Source organism: Gastrolobium bilobum, unplaced genomic scaffold (genome assembly GCF_033153095.1).
Source record: "Gastrolobium bilobum isolate Gb01-03AN ecotype WA unplaced genomic scaffold, APGP_CSIRO_Gbil_v1 utg36576, whole genome shotgun sequence".
NCBI classification, from domain to species: domain Eukaryota; kingdom Viridiplantae; phylum Streptophyta; class Magnoliopsida; order Fabales; family Fabaceae; genus Gastrolobium; species Gastrolobium bilobum.
Window position 1 is genome coordinate 120,001 of NW_026897326.1, and position 13,738 is coordinate 133,738.

Consider the following 13,738-nt stretch of genomic DNA (forward strand, 5'->3'; position numbering starts at 1 on the left):
CGTATATTTGAAAGTTTGTTTTCTTCGATTTTATTATTGAAAAAAGTCATGTAAAAACAATAATAAATGTTGCGTGCAAGTTACTTTGTTTCTCTTATAAAGCCGTGAGCCTAACATTTTTCTGTCAAAATTAGTGACATAATTTTATGGTCATACTTTCATTAAAACAGTAGTTACAACAGTATGTAGACATATATGATTTCACTGAATTTTTAAATAAATACATAATTTTAAAATTTGTAAATGACTGCCGCCATGTACAATTAACCTCAACTATATTACATCAGTCGACAAATCAAAGCTAAATTTAATACATACCAGCGGTTATTTATCTTGTAGTGTAAAATAGAAGGAATCATATATTTCCATAAATGACATCATTTATTTATTTTGAAATATGCATCACATAAACCCTATAAATAGAGCAAATGCTAATTTATTTATTTTATACAATGGTAACGCTGAGATTTTGAACCTATAATCTTATACAAACTACACAAATTCCTTACAACTAGGTATTCTAGTAGCTTAAAAATGCTAACATTTTGAATGATACATAAAGGAGACCTTAACACGACTTAAATTTATGATATTCACAGAAAAACCTACTAACCCAAAGCAATAATTAAAGCCAAGCTAATGCCACATAAATTGTTTGGCATGCAAATACAAGAGTCTAAACTGAGGACATTATTATACGTACACATGCAGCAGGACTACCACTGTTTTAGGACATATAAGGAGTCGCTTAATGATATTACTAATTTAGCTTTCAATTTTGTTTTGGAGAGCATGGCCAACACCAGGGCTGTGACCTGGGTTTGTGGGTTTGAAATCATTTTTTGATCCCTCAGTCATTGAAACTTCAACATTTGGACTCTTAGCTACCACCATTGCTTTCATATTGTTATCTTCTCTTGAAAAACTACAGTGGCCAACACCAGGACTGAAACATGGTGTTGTGGGTCGAAAACCATTTGTGTAAGCTTTCGTATTGCTTTCATGATTTGGCTTCATGGGTGAGTCAACTTTATTCTCTGATGATGGAATAGGAACATGTTGGTTCGATGGCTTTATCTGCCTGCCATGAGTTAGAAGGAAATCATTGCAGGCAACTAGTGCTAGAAAAACAGCAAAATATTTTAGCGTGGCCTGAAATTTAGCCATGACTAAAGAAGCTCGAGGTACGTAACTGAAAGGCTTTTGTGTAGGTAGGGACTAGAGAGGATGACCTGTAGGAAATTAGAGCTAGTTTGCTCAAATTGTAAGAGGCAAATGCGAAGGGAGATGATATGACAAGTTATGGGATCCTCACATATTTATAATCTTGTTGAGTATGTCAATGCTCTCTCAAGATTCCAACTACTAATTTTGTCATTTGACTATATGTGTGGAGTACATGCATGCACTTCAAATTAGCTAGGGACTGTTTGAGAATGAATCATCTCATGTAATATGAGGTGATGTAAGATGATTTCAATTGTCTATAAATAAATCAATGATTATTATTTTCTTTGTGATTTTCTTTGTCTCCATCGTAATGCATTTTTAATAGCCACTAATTTATGGTTTTAATGTCTAGAAAATAAAATTATCTCCTACACACATATAGAAGTGTATGGGATCTATATTTTTTTTTCTCTGTCTTCTTTTCACATTGGCCTATATGGACCCCACACAATTTTATGTGTGTGTAGGAGATAATTTACGAGAGACATCAAACCCTTAATTTATTTGTAAATACCTAAAATAGTCTCACATGAACTTTTCTCACATGACATGATGCATTTCAAGAGAAATTTGTGTCAATTAATTTTAATTCCACGGGTGTACGTCATTCTAACATGGTTTTTTGCGTACATAAAAATAAATTGGTCTTATAATTTTTTGGAAAATATAGTTTTTATGTAATAGGAGAAAAAATTTCCCCTGCAACGAATTAACACTACGTACTGCTGGTAGCACGTAGTTGCAATTTTAAAGATTATTTTTTTCCTCTCTTCTCAGATGTTGTTTGCTAACGTGAGCCGAAAGAGAAAAATCAAATTAATATTATAATTATGTACTACCCATATCATTGCAGAAAAAAAAATTCTCCTACAACATGAGAAGTTAGAGACCCTAATTTTTTATATGAAATTTTCATTTGATTTTTATAGTCTCTTTTGATCTTCACCTCTTCTTCTGTTACATGGTATTATATGATTTTATATTGAAGTATCTTATCTTAATTAAAACAGTCACGAGATATGCTCAATAATATATATACATACACACATATATAAAAATAAATAACAATCATGTTACATGAACAAGATTCTTGTCATGTAAAGCTACAGACAAAACAAAATAAATGAATACAGTGTTTGTTCCAAAAATGTTATTATTATTTATTTTGTCGTTTTTTGTTGCAGGAAAAAAAAATTTACTACTACAGGACGAAAGCAAAGGCCATATATATATATTATATATATATATCGTTCTTGGTACTATAGCGTGACCTTTCACGGTATTCAACAGTCCAAGTGCTTGAATGAATATATTATGCTTTATAATTTGAAGCTAAAGTTTGCGGCTATTTCATTAATTAGGCAAACAGGTACTAGTGAAGAGCTATGTGACGATTCTTCTCGACCTTCCCTCGGCTCCATTTCTGGGTTGATTTGGCTATTTTGTCCTTGTTTTAATATAAAATTTATCACTTTGTTCCTCTTTTTAAATTTGTATCGATTTGTTTTTCTTCTAAAATTATAAATAAACCAATCCGTTAATATTTAACCAAAGTTTGATGGACATTTATTTGAATAAATAAGTCATTCACTCAAATAAATAAATAAAAAATTATTTTCTCCAAATGTAGGAGATAACTATCTCATGTCATATAAGCATAAAAAGACATGTCTGCAATTTCTTTTTCTTTTTAATTTGTGGGCTTCACATTTTTTGTTAGTGTAGGAAAAAAAAAAATTCTCATATTAAATGAAAAAAATATTACCCATAAATAAATTACTAAGAACTAGAATTTAGCCAAACAGAACAGATTTATATATACTTTAAAAAATATATATAATGGTAAATTAATTTTAAAACAAAAAAAATGATCAATCCCCCAATTTCTATCTACGGGATCCTCTGTTATGAAAACTATATATGGGCATTGTGTTGATCATGTTACAGGTCAAATCTCTCCCATCTTGCACACACAACAACCATCCGTGTCAACTTTTTGTTTTTTTTTTTGTTTTTTGTTTTGTTTTTGAAATTTTTATGGGACCCATTCTTTTTTGTTAGTGCAGGAAAAATATCTTATTTTCAGGTAACATAACAAATATATTCCCCAATATATATTTATTTTTGGGACACTAACTATCGAATGGGTATAGCATGATTGCGCAGCCGCAGGCTCAAAGCTGAAGAAAGATAATGATTTTTATAGGCTTCTCGCTTCTAAGTTTGACTTGCATCAAGATTTGGTAATGCACTGCGAATATGATTTATTTGATTGGGTATCGTTTAGACCATTATTTGGTAATCGATCTTTATAGCCGCCTTAATTTGTACCATCGAATCACAAAGTGGTGGGAACTACACCGTTATGTGTACCTGTTCTTCACCACCATCATCCAAAATAAACTATGCATATGATAACGATAGATGCACACATTCATGCTCCCACATATATCATATTCTTAGTTGGACATTTTTTTTTTGGCCGACTCATAAGCTGAACAGAAAAGTCAGATGCTCAAATACCATAACATCACACTTAAAAGAAATGAATTGGTGTGCATTTTTGGGATGACTCATTTTTCATTACGTTGAGGCTACGGGATATTGTGTGGTATTGTGATAGAATATTGAGACTCTAAAATTGAAACAAAAGGGAATACTACATATTTCTTCAACACACCAAGCCTATTAATAGGCAACACAAAAACTAAAAGTATCAATGAAAAGACTTATTACAAAGCTAATTAAGAATCTTATAACACCACTAATTAACTACTCAAACAACAGTCATTATAACTGTTCTGCTTGAGGCAGAGATGTCTAACCAGAGGTTAGATGGTTGATGTTGGATCTAGTGCTTTCTCTTTAGATACCTATGAATTAGGTATCTTGGGGGCAGCGAAGCATGGCACACGATATAAAGGCCGTAGCCAAGGGGTGTGTGTGTGTGTTGTGTGATTGCATAAAATAGGGTTAAGAGAGATCAGTCATACATGTGGTCTTTAGCTCCTATTTATAGAGTTTACCTTTAGGCTTGCGTTACTTGGGCCTTCTATGGACATGGGCCTTACTCAGGTCCATAACAGTTGCCCCCCAGTCCAGTAGACTGAGTACTCAGAGTGCCGGGATGTCCGAATTATGTTCTTCAATGTAGATGCTTTTACCTCGGTTCGATTTTACCTCGGCTTCTATTTTGAAACTCTTGATTTGACCAGGAGATGGATGAGGTTCTTCGGGTTATTCCGAATATGAGCTCTATCTGAGATGAATCAGCCTGGATATGATAAGGGTTCCTTTTTTGGAGAAACAATTCTTCTTCTCTGAAAAACGATTCTCCTCCCATGCAATGATAACTACTTTCCACGTGGCTCTCCTCAACCAATGCGACGTGTGCCACTACTCAATCTCACGCCGTTCACATTAATTGTAACTGTCAGGACGTCCTTCAATTGTCCTGTCTGTAACACACCGTGTATACTCGATTTGTTAACATGTCATCGTATTAAGCCACGCTTAATTAAAATGCGGTATAAATTTTTCTTTTCAATTATTACGTCATTATCAATTACCAAGTTGATTACTTAATCACTTTCAAAATATTGCCTGTATGTAATTGCAAAAAGACAGCTATCTACACTAAATAACCTCATAATATAAATATGTGAGTATTTAAGTCACGGATCTACAACACGTAGTCCGGACATAATCCTAATACATTAATACAACTCAAATCTAAAACAAGACATAGTCAAATCAATGTGGCATGAACAATCCACATGCTCACCAACTAAGGCAACAAAGCCCAACAGAGTCTCAATAACAACATCATAATAATAACATAAAGCATATCAGCATCCAAGCATAATAATCTAACAGCAAGCATATCACATCAGCTCTGGCATCCTGCCGCCCGTGGTCTCAACCCCCGAGTTACCTGAACCTGAAATATGTGCCCCAAACGTAGGGTGAGATCTTTAAACAGAAATCTCAGTAAGAAAAAGGGTCCTCAAGGATTTCTCCACCCCAAGCTCACTTACATGTGCAATATAAGTTCAAAAGCAGTAATATCATATAAGTTTCAAAATCAGTGCAATGCAACAGATAATCATGTCATGTGTGTCAAGATGTTCTACTGGCCAGAGAAATGCAGGACTTAAATATGTCTATTGCCTACATCAGTGCAAGACGCCACTTGCACCCACCCACAGAATCACCGTATTGTATGACGCCACATACTCAAGCTTACTGTCTAGATGGAACAACACATGCATATTATAAGGCCCTTACACTTAACAACTCAAAAGCATTTCAATCATCAAAACATTAGAACACATCATGCATAAAACTATTCCCCAATGGGGCATGGTGGAACTAACAATGGCTAAACCGAGGACATGAAAGCTTACCTCGCAAGCTAACTATCCAAGCCAAGCTCACACTAGCTCAATGCCCACAAACAGCACAATCACAATCTGTTTATACAATAATTAATCATCAATAATCATTGCTCAAGATTTCATTAAGTGATTAAGGCTTTCTCACTCATTTAAAGTCATTTCATGCTGTTTCTGGAGAAGGTATTCGAATACTCCCCGATGAGTATTCGAATACTCCAAGTCTCCAGAAAGTATCTGAATACTTTCACTTAAGTATTCGAATACTACAAAGTATCCGAATACTTTTCACTCAGTATTCGAATATCACAAGGTATTCGAATACAAAACCCACAGTATCCGAATACTATCCAGTATTCGAGTACTTCTTCATGGGTAATCGAATACTTTTCTTCCCAAAAAAGTATCCCAATACTCCTCCAAGGAGTATTCGACTACCAAGGGATAAGTATTCGAATACTGCACGAAAAGTAATCGAATACTTATCAGACATAATGCAGAAACTCGAGCATTCTTCTGCATAAGTCCCATTTTAAGTGTCCAAACTCGATTTGGAGTCCAATGACTCCTTAAACAGATGTTTATTAACATGTTTAAGACTCAGAAACACAGTCATTTACTCAAATAATCCAAGTTTTACTTTTTAATGGATTAAACAAGCTTAAATCATGAAAATACCAAAGAGGTGATCATGGTATACCTCAAGTGGCTCAAACTCAGAAAAAGACTCCTCCTTGGAGCTCCCAGCACAGCTCAAAGGTTCTGACTTTGTAAGAACACGAAAATGTACCACAAGACGGGACCTTTCACCACCAAAATGGCTCCTTGAAGCCTTAAGTGTTAAGAACAAGGTTCCCTCCCCACAAAACAGTGAGCTCAGCCATCCCACACTCAACCTAGAGGCTGCAACAACTCAGAACAGGGTGGCTCTCAACTTCACAAGGTTTACTCTCAAATCTATGGTGATTCAATGAAGAGACTAGGAAGAGAATGGCCACTTGGCTCACAAGGTGAAGGGAGGCAAGCAATGGAACAGTGCCAAAGGCTGGTCAGCCTCCAAAGGTCACATAGCAATTAGAAAAATGCCTAGGGTTTTGTGCAAAATGTGTATATATAGGCGGTTTAGGTTTAAGCACATTGTATTAGCACTAATATCTACGCTTATCATTTTAATCTCAATCTTGAGATTCTAGACCTACTCATTTTTCCAAGATTTTTCATATTTTTATTTTATTTTTCGCAGTACGTTTTTGGTACGCGCTTTTACATAGCCAGTATCATTTCTGGCACCAGTTCTCATTATTTTCACTTGAAACTTGTTATTCTAGTCCTATATATTATTCTAATGACATATACATACTTTTCATAATTTTCCGGGATACTTCATCGGTACGCATTTATACCGTGGAGCAGAACCGATATCTGCACTTTTCGTCAGAAAAGCGACTTTCAACATTATTAATTATTTACCATAATTATTTAAGCCTTCTCATAATTATTAGCGTCAATTATGGAATTATCTCATTAAACTCATAATTATTTAATTAAATTCCTAATTTAACGGTGCGGGTTCTTATATTCACCCCACCTTTTTAGGATTTTGTCCTCAAAATCAGAAACATACCTATCTCGAAACTCGGGATACTGCCGGAGAAGCTCGTCCTCTCGCTTCCAAGTACACTCCTCAGGAGTTCTTCCTGTCCATTGCACTTTGACCATCAGAATGATCTTGCTCCTCAGCTGCTTCTCGCCACGATCGAGAATCTTGAGTGGTCCGACAAGAGTCTTTAAGTTCTCCCGAACTTCTACATCGTCAGGTTGCACCACGTGCGATGGATCCGCAGTATACTTTCGAAGTTGAGACACGTGAAACACGTCGTGGATGTTGGCCAAGTTCGGAGGCAAGGCAAGCCGGTAGGAAACAAGTCCTACTCTATCAAGGATCTGGTATGGCCCAATGAACCGCGGGCTAAGCTTCCTCACTCCGAGGGCCCGACCAACACCGGTGACAGGTGAAAGTCTCACAAACACATGCTCATCATCACTGAACTCCAGTGGACGATGCTTAATGTAAGAACCCGCATAATTAAATACATAGGAGAATTAAGAAATAAATTCATAATTGACCCTGATAATTATGATAAGACTTAAATAATTATGGTAGGTGATTAATAATGTCGAAAGTCATTTTTCTGACGAAAAGTGCAGATATCGGTTCTGCCTCACGGTATAAATGCGTACCGATGAAGTATCCCAGAAAATCATGAAAAATGTGTATATGTCACTAGAAAAATATATAGGATGGGCATAACAAGTTTCAGGTCAAAATAATGAGAGCTGGTGCCAAAACTGATACTGGCTAAGTAAAAGCGCGTACCGGAAAGGTGCTGCGAAAAATAAAATAAAATATGACAAATCTTAGAAAAATGAGTAGGTTCAGAAACCAGAGTTTGGGATTAAAATGCTAAGCGTAGCTATTAGCACTAATACATTGTGATTAAACTTAAATCGGCTATAAATAGAGCATTACACAGAACCCTAGGTGGATCTCTCATAATTCCTACGTGCCTTGGCTGCTGCCACCCCTCATCTCTTCTGAAAACTTGTGTTTTCCTTCATTTTCCACCAAAGACACAACCTTTCCTCCAAGAAAACCCTTCTAGATCATGGGAGTAGGCTTGTGGTAAGCATTGGGAGAGTGGAGAGTGTGCTCTTTAGGGCTTGTGGGTCTGTTTCTGAGCATTCTAGGTTCTAAATTTTAGTTTGGTGAAGTGGGAAGCCATTCCTTGGGTTGGTGTAGCTTCATGAAGCTTTCTTGGTAGAGAAAGGACTAGCCTTGAAGTGTATTTTCGTGGTCCCTTGGTTGCTGCTCTGTGGAGTGGCATTGGAAGTTTCAAATCACTGCCTTTGTTCTGTTTTGGTGCTTGGTGTAAGTTGTTGAACCTTGATCATGAGTTTCATTGGTTAAAAGTGGAGTCTTGGCATGTTTAATAAGTTGTTTAAGTAACTAACACGAATATGAACCTAATAGGGTATAAAAATGCATGCTTGGACGTAGTAATGGGTTAAAGTTGAACCTTTGAGTGATATCTTCGCGAAAATGCAAAACTGCATTCTGTCGCGAAATATCCGGATATGGTATCCGGATATTGATATCCGGATATGGAGTCTTGTGATATCCGATTATGGATATCCGGATATGGATATCGGGATATGTCCCCGACATATATCCGGATATTCTGGATTTGCGAGGACAGTAAGGGTACTGTTCATACAGAATGATATTTTGGGTTTGTGGACCTATGATTAGTTAATGTGGACTTCTGTAATATATAATGTAAGTCAGAAATATCCGTATATGGTATCCGGATATTGATATCCGGATATGGAGTCTTGTGATATCCGATTATGGATATCCGGATATGGATATCGGGATATGTCCCCGACATATATCCGGATATTCTGGATTTGCGAGGACAGTAAGGGTACTGTTCATACAGAATGATATTTTGGGTTTGTGGACCTATGATTAGTTAATGTGGACTTCTGTAATATATAATGTAAGTCAGAATCAAAGGGATTAAAGACTTATGGCTTTGTGAGAAGCCTAGAGACATGAAACGTAAAGGAAAGGCGTTGCCTTTATGTCATATGCTTGTAGAGTATGAATATTGATATGATTGTTGGTCTAAAACAGATTGTGATCCGGTCAACAAGCTGTAGAAGCTTTTACTCAAGGGGGTGCTCTTGGCCTAGTGAATATCGCCTATTCCGGTGTTTATCAGTGGTGGTATACAATCGGTTAATGCGTTCCCCGACCGGAGAGGTTATTTTTGGTGGAGAAACTATGCGGTTTGGGGATTTGTGGCTCCCTGGTTAGAACCTCTAAGGGGTCCGAATGGTTTGGGCTGCGGGCATTCGACTTCCCCTGGGGGTAGAGTACTACGGAAGAGAGTTGATCATGGATTTTCAATAAAAATTGAAATTGATTCTTCTTTGAGCTTGTGTGGACTCTGGGCTTGGATAGTTAGCTTGCAAGGTAAGCTTTCGTGTCCTCGGTTTAGCCATTGTTGGTTCCACTATGTCCCATGAAGGGATGGTTTATATGCATGATGTTTTCATGTATTATTTTGTTGAAATGCTATTGAGCTGTTATGTGCGAGTGCTTTATGATATGCATGTGGTGTTCCACCTATACGGTAAGCCTGAGTATGTGGGGACATACAAGATGGTGAGGCTGTGGGTGAGGTGCAAGCGGTGTTCCTTGTACTATTGTGGGTTGTAAGCGTATGTACATCCCGCATTTCTCTGGCCAGTAGAATAGTTATAACACACATGGCATGATTATCTGCTGCACTGCATTAGTTTTGGAACTTATATTGATAAACTGCTTTTAGAACTTATATTGCACATGTAAGTGAGCTTGGGGTGGAGAAATCCTTGAGGACCCGTTGCCTTACTGAGATTTCTTTTTAGAGATCTCACCCCACGTTTGGGGCACCATTTTCAGGTTCAGGTAACTCGGGGGTTGAGACCACGGGTGGCAGGAGGCCGGAGCTTAGTTGATTGATGTTTATCTGCTTATGCTGACTATGCTTGGATGCTGGATTATGTTTGTTGCTAATGTGTGTTTAGCTTCATCTTATGGATTATTGTGTGGGGACTCTGTTGGCTATGTTGCCTCATTTGGTGAGCATGGGGATTGTCCATTCCACATTGACTTGACTTTATGCTTTTAGATTCGATTTGTATAATTGTATTAGGATTATGTCTGGTCGATGTGTTGTAGTTCCGTGACTTAGATACTCACAGATATTTATGTATTGAGGTAATTAAGTTAGCTGTCTCTTTACAATTTACATACAGGCAATATTTTGGAAATGAATTAAGTAATCCAACTTGGTAATGATAATGACGTCATAATTGAAAAGAAAAAGATATTCCACATTTTTAATTAAGCGTGACTTAATACAATGACATGTTAACAAACCGGGTATACACGGGGTGTTACATTTTATGGTATCAGAGCATTTTCTATGGAAAAGCCTGTATGTATTGCAAAAATTTAGGATGTTTTGTTGTGTGTCTTGTCTTGTGAGTTTTCTCTGTCGGGTTTTGCTATGATGATTGATGGGATGAAAAATCGTTCCCATCTAAAGCCCATTTTGATGGCAAAATATCATTTGTTCCCTCCACTGATGAGCAACTTAAGCATTAAAAGCATGTGATTAATATCTTTTTGACAAAAACACAGTGGGGAACGGAAGGTGACCTAAGCCCTTGGAAAATATATAAAAAAGGGAACGTATTGAGAACAAGAAATACACCTGCTTCACTCACTCAATCTCTCTAACCACTTTTCAAGAAACGTTGAAAAGAAGTTTCCATAAAGCAGAAGCGGTGCAGCTATTCAGCAAAGGAAAACATGGGCAGCAGAGAATAAAGGGTTCTTATTGGCCAAAGAGGAAAGTAAGGCATGAGTATGGTCAGAAGGAAAGAAAAATCTCAAACAACTACAGTCCCATCCAGCCACTATGCACCCTTCGAAGCACTGTACACACCGCCTCTTCTAAGAAGACAAAAGAACAAATCCAAGAGAATTACAACTTTACCATCAACTCTTCTCCTATAAATAGGACGTCCTAGCACGAAGACATCCATCGAATTCCTGAGGAATCGAATTCCTTAAGAAGAGATCACTTAGTAGTATTTAGTTAATTTGTAGTTTAATTTTGTATAGTGGTAGCTATACTTAAGTGACAACACTTCTCCTTTATTCTGTGACTTTCACTTGAAACTCCTCACGAGTATCAACCATCTTCTCCATTTTATATTTTGTTGTAATCTTTCTCTTTTCATTTCAATATAAGTATTTCTTCTCTCCTTTCCACTTGTTATCTCTGAACTGAATCTCGGGTCTATGGGACTTCAACTTAGAATAATTATGTTTAAAGTAACAACCATGGGCTAAACTATCCGTGGAACAGATAAGCTGCAAATTTCTTAAAGAATTGTTTTCAAAACTCTTGTACTGAAGCTTTTTGTATTTCTCTGGCTAAGTAAGCTTTATTCATTGTGTATCAATGGAAATTGAACACATACTGAGAAAGGAACTTCCTTAAGGAAGGGATTTCAGACAGCTTAGCCAGTGGGGGAAGGTAGTGTTTTGGCAACAACACTATTGGTTACCTTAGGAATAAGGGGCCACTTCGTCCATTTTAAGGTTCTGTACCAAGTATCTGTTGGAGTCAAAGGAGCCATAGGAATATGGAAACTTGTGAGCCATCTAGTCTATGAGCTGAGGAATCAGAGTTGGCAGTTAAGAAACTGGGACAAAGCCAAAAAGTGCTAAGTCTCGAGCAGAGAAAATAACTATTTAAGAATGGAGCATTAAATCAGTTCCTTGTGTTAAAATTGTTTTAAAACCATCCACATTGTTGTCTCTTGAGTATAGTTATTACTATGTTATTTTTAATCTATTCAACCATTGTATCTATCAACCTCCGATGACTATTGTCGTGCCTTCTCTCATCAAGAAGGATCACATATATAACGACACGAGGAGTTGTTTGCCATCAGACTGAACTTACTGTTCTTGAGGAACGTTGTCAAGGCAGCAGGGAACGTTTGACCAGACAGCTCAATCACTAACTTTTCTTCTCATTTTCATTCTTTATAAAATAGTTTAAGGCATTATTTAGAGTTCTATCCTCGTGGGAACGATAATCTGGGCATTAATACACCAATTATTACTTGATGCATGCACTTGCGCACTTGGGTTGAAAGTAACGGAACAAATCTATTTTCTCTTTCTAATTTAGAATAGAGGAACGTTCTCCATCAGAATATATTTTTTTTTACCAACAACAAACCACCCAACAAGTTTTCGGCGCCGTTGCCGGGGATAGAAACACTAAATTTTGTTCTTATTACTGTTTCAAGTACATACTCTGTAGTCTGTTTTTATTTTTTATATATATATTGTTACACATTCTGCTGTTCATAATATCTGTGTATATGGTTTATGAGTGAAGAGTCTGAAACAGATTCTCACCACTCCACTGAAATACCTGAGTTTTTCTTCGGTCCTGAGCCAAAACGCACTTTACATAGAAGAAGAAATCTTAGGAAAAATATTTTTGAAAACATGGTTGATCATAACAATGAAGGAATCCCTCCTGAACAGAACTTTAGAACTTTGGCTGCTCCTTTCAGGAACAGACCAGAAAATGGAGTGATCCTCCCTCCTGTAGCACCTAATTTTGAATTAAAACCTATCATGTTTCACATGATAAGGGAAGCTGAAGTCTTTCATGGACTCCCTGCAGAAGATCCTTACACACACCTCACAAACTTTCAAGATATCTGTGATAATTTCAAAGCTGAGGGTGTGACAGAAGAGAGTATGAGAATGAGGCTGTAAGCAAAAACATGGATGAAAATTCTCACCCCTGGATCCATACACTCTTGGGAGGAACTTTCTAACAAGTTCATAGAAAGGTTTCTCCCTATGTCTCGCCAAGCTGATGTTAGAGCTGAGCTCTCTAACTTCAGAATGTTTTATGGAGAAAATCTTTATGAAGCTTGGGAGAGATACAAGGACATCATCAGAAAATGTCCAAACCATGGGGTAGAGAGTTGGGGAGTCTTACAGTCTTTTTATAAAGGCATTGATCATACTTCTCAATCACATTTAGATTTTGCTGGAGGAGGATATTTTTTTCACAGGGACCCTCGAATCCAGGTATGAGATCATAGAAGGCACTACAGAAAGATGTCTCCAGTGGCCACTAGACAGGGTGAGTCCAGTAAGGAAGCCAGGCATGCTCGAACTAGACAAACAAACTGCCATGGAGTCCCAACTGGCCACACTGATGAATGAGGTGAAGAACCTGAAAGATGATCAAGAACAACCAAGGATGGAAGTCTTACAACTCACAGCAACTGAGAGTGAACCATGCTCAGCCTGTGGTGACCTTAATGATTCAACAGACTGTCCATCTACTGCCTTGGTGTGTTATGCTGAAAATTTTGGGAACAGAAACTTCACCCAGGCCAGAGATAATCAGAATGCAGGTAGCAACAACAATCAAAACCCTGGAGGAACCGTAGTG

General features: G+C 37.1%; 1 protein-coding gene and 1 non-coding gene across 2 annotated transcripts; both read right to left on the reverse strand.

The window, feature by feature from the left end:
• Positions 1 to 765: 765 nt before the first annotated feature.
• Positions 766 to 1,167, reverse strand: LOC133306007 (precursor of CEP9-like). Its single transcript, XM_061506269.1, has one exon. It carries the CDS (start codon positions 1,165 to 1,167, stop codon positions 766 to 768), a length of 402 nt encoding a protein of 133 aa, XP_061362253.1.
• Positions 1,168 to 13,149: 11,982 nt separating this feature from the next.
• On the reverse strand, positions 13,150 to 13,256 carry LOC133306008 (small nucleolar RNA R71). The gene has a single exon (XR_009750835.1). It is a non-coding gene; the product is annotated as a small nucleolar RNA R71 (small nucleolar RNA).
• Between the last annotated feature and the right edge of the window lie 482 nt (positions 13,257 to 13,738).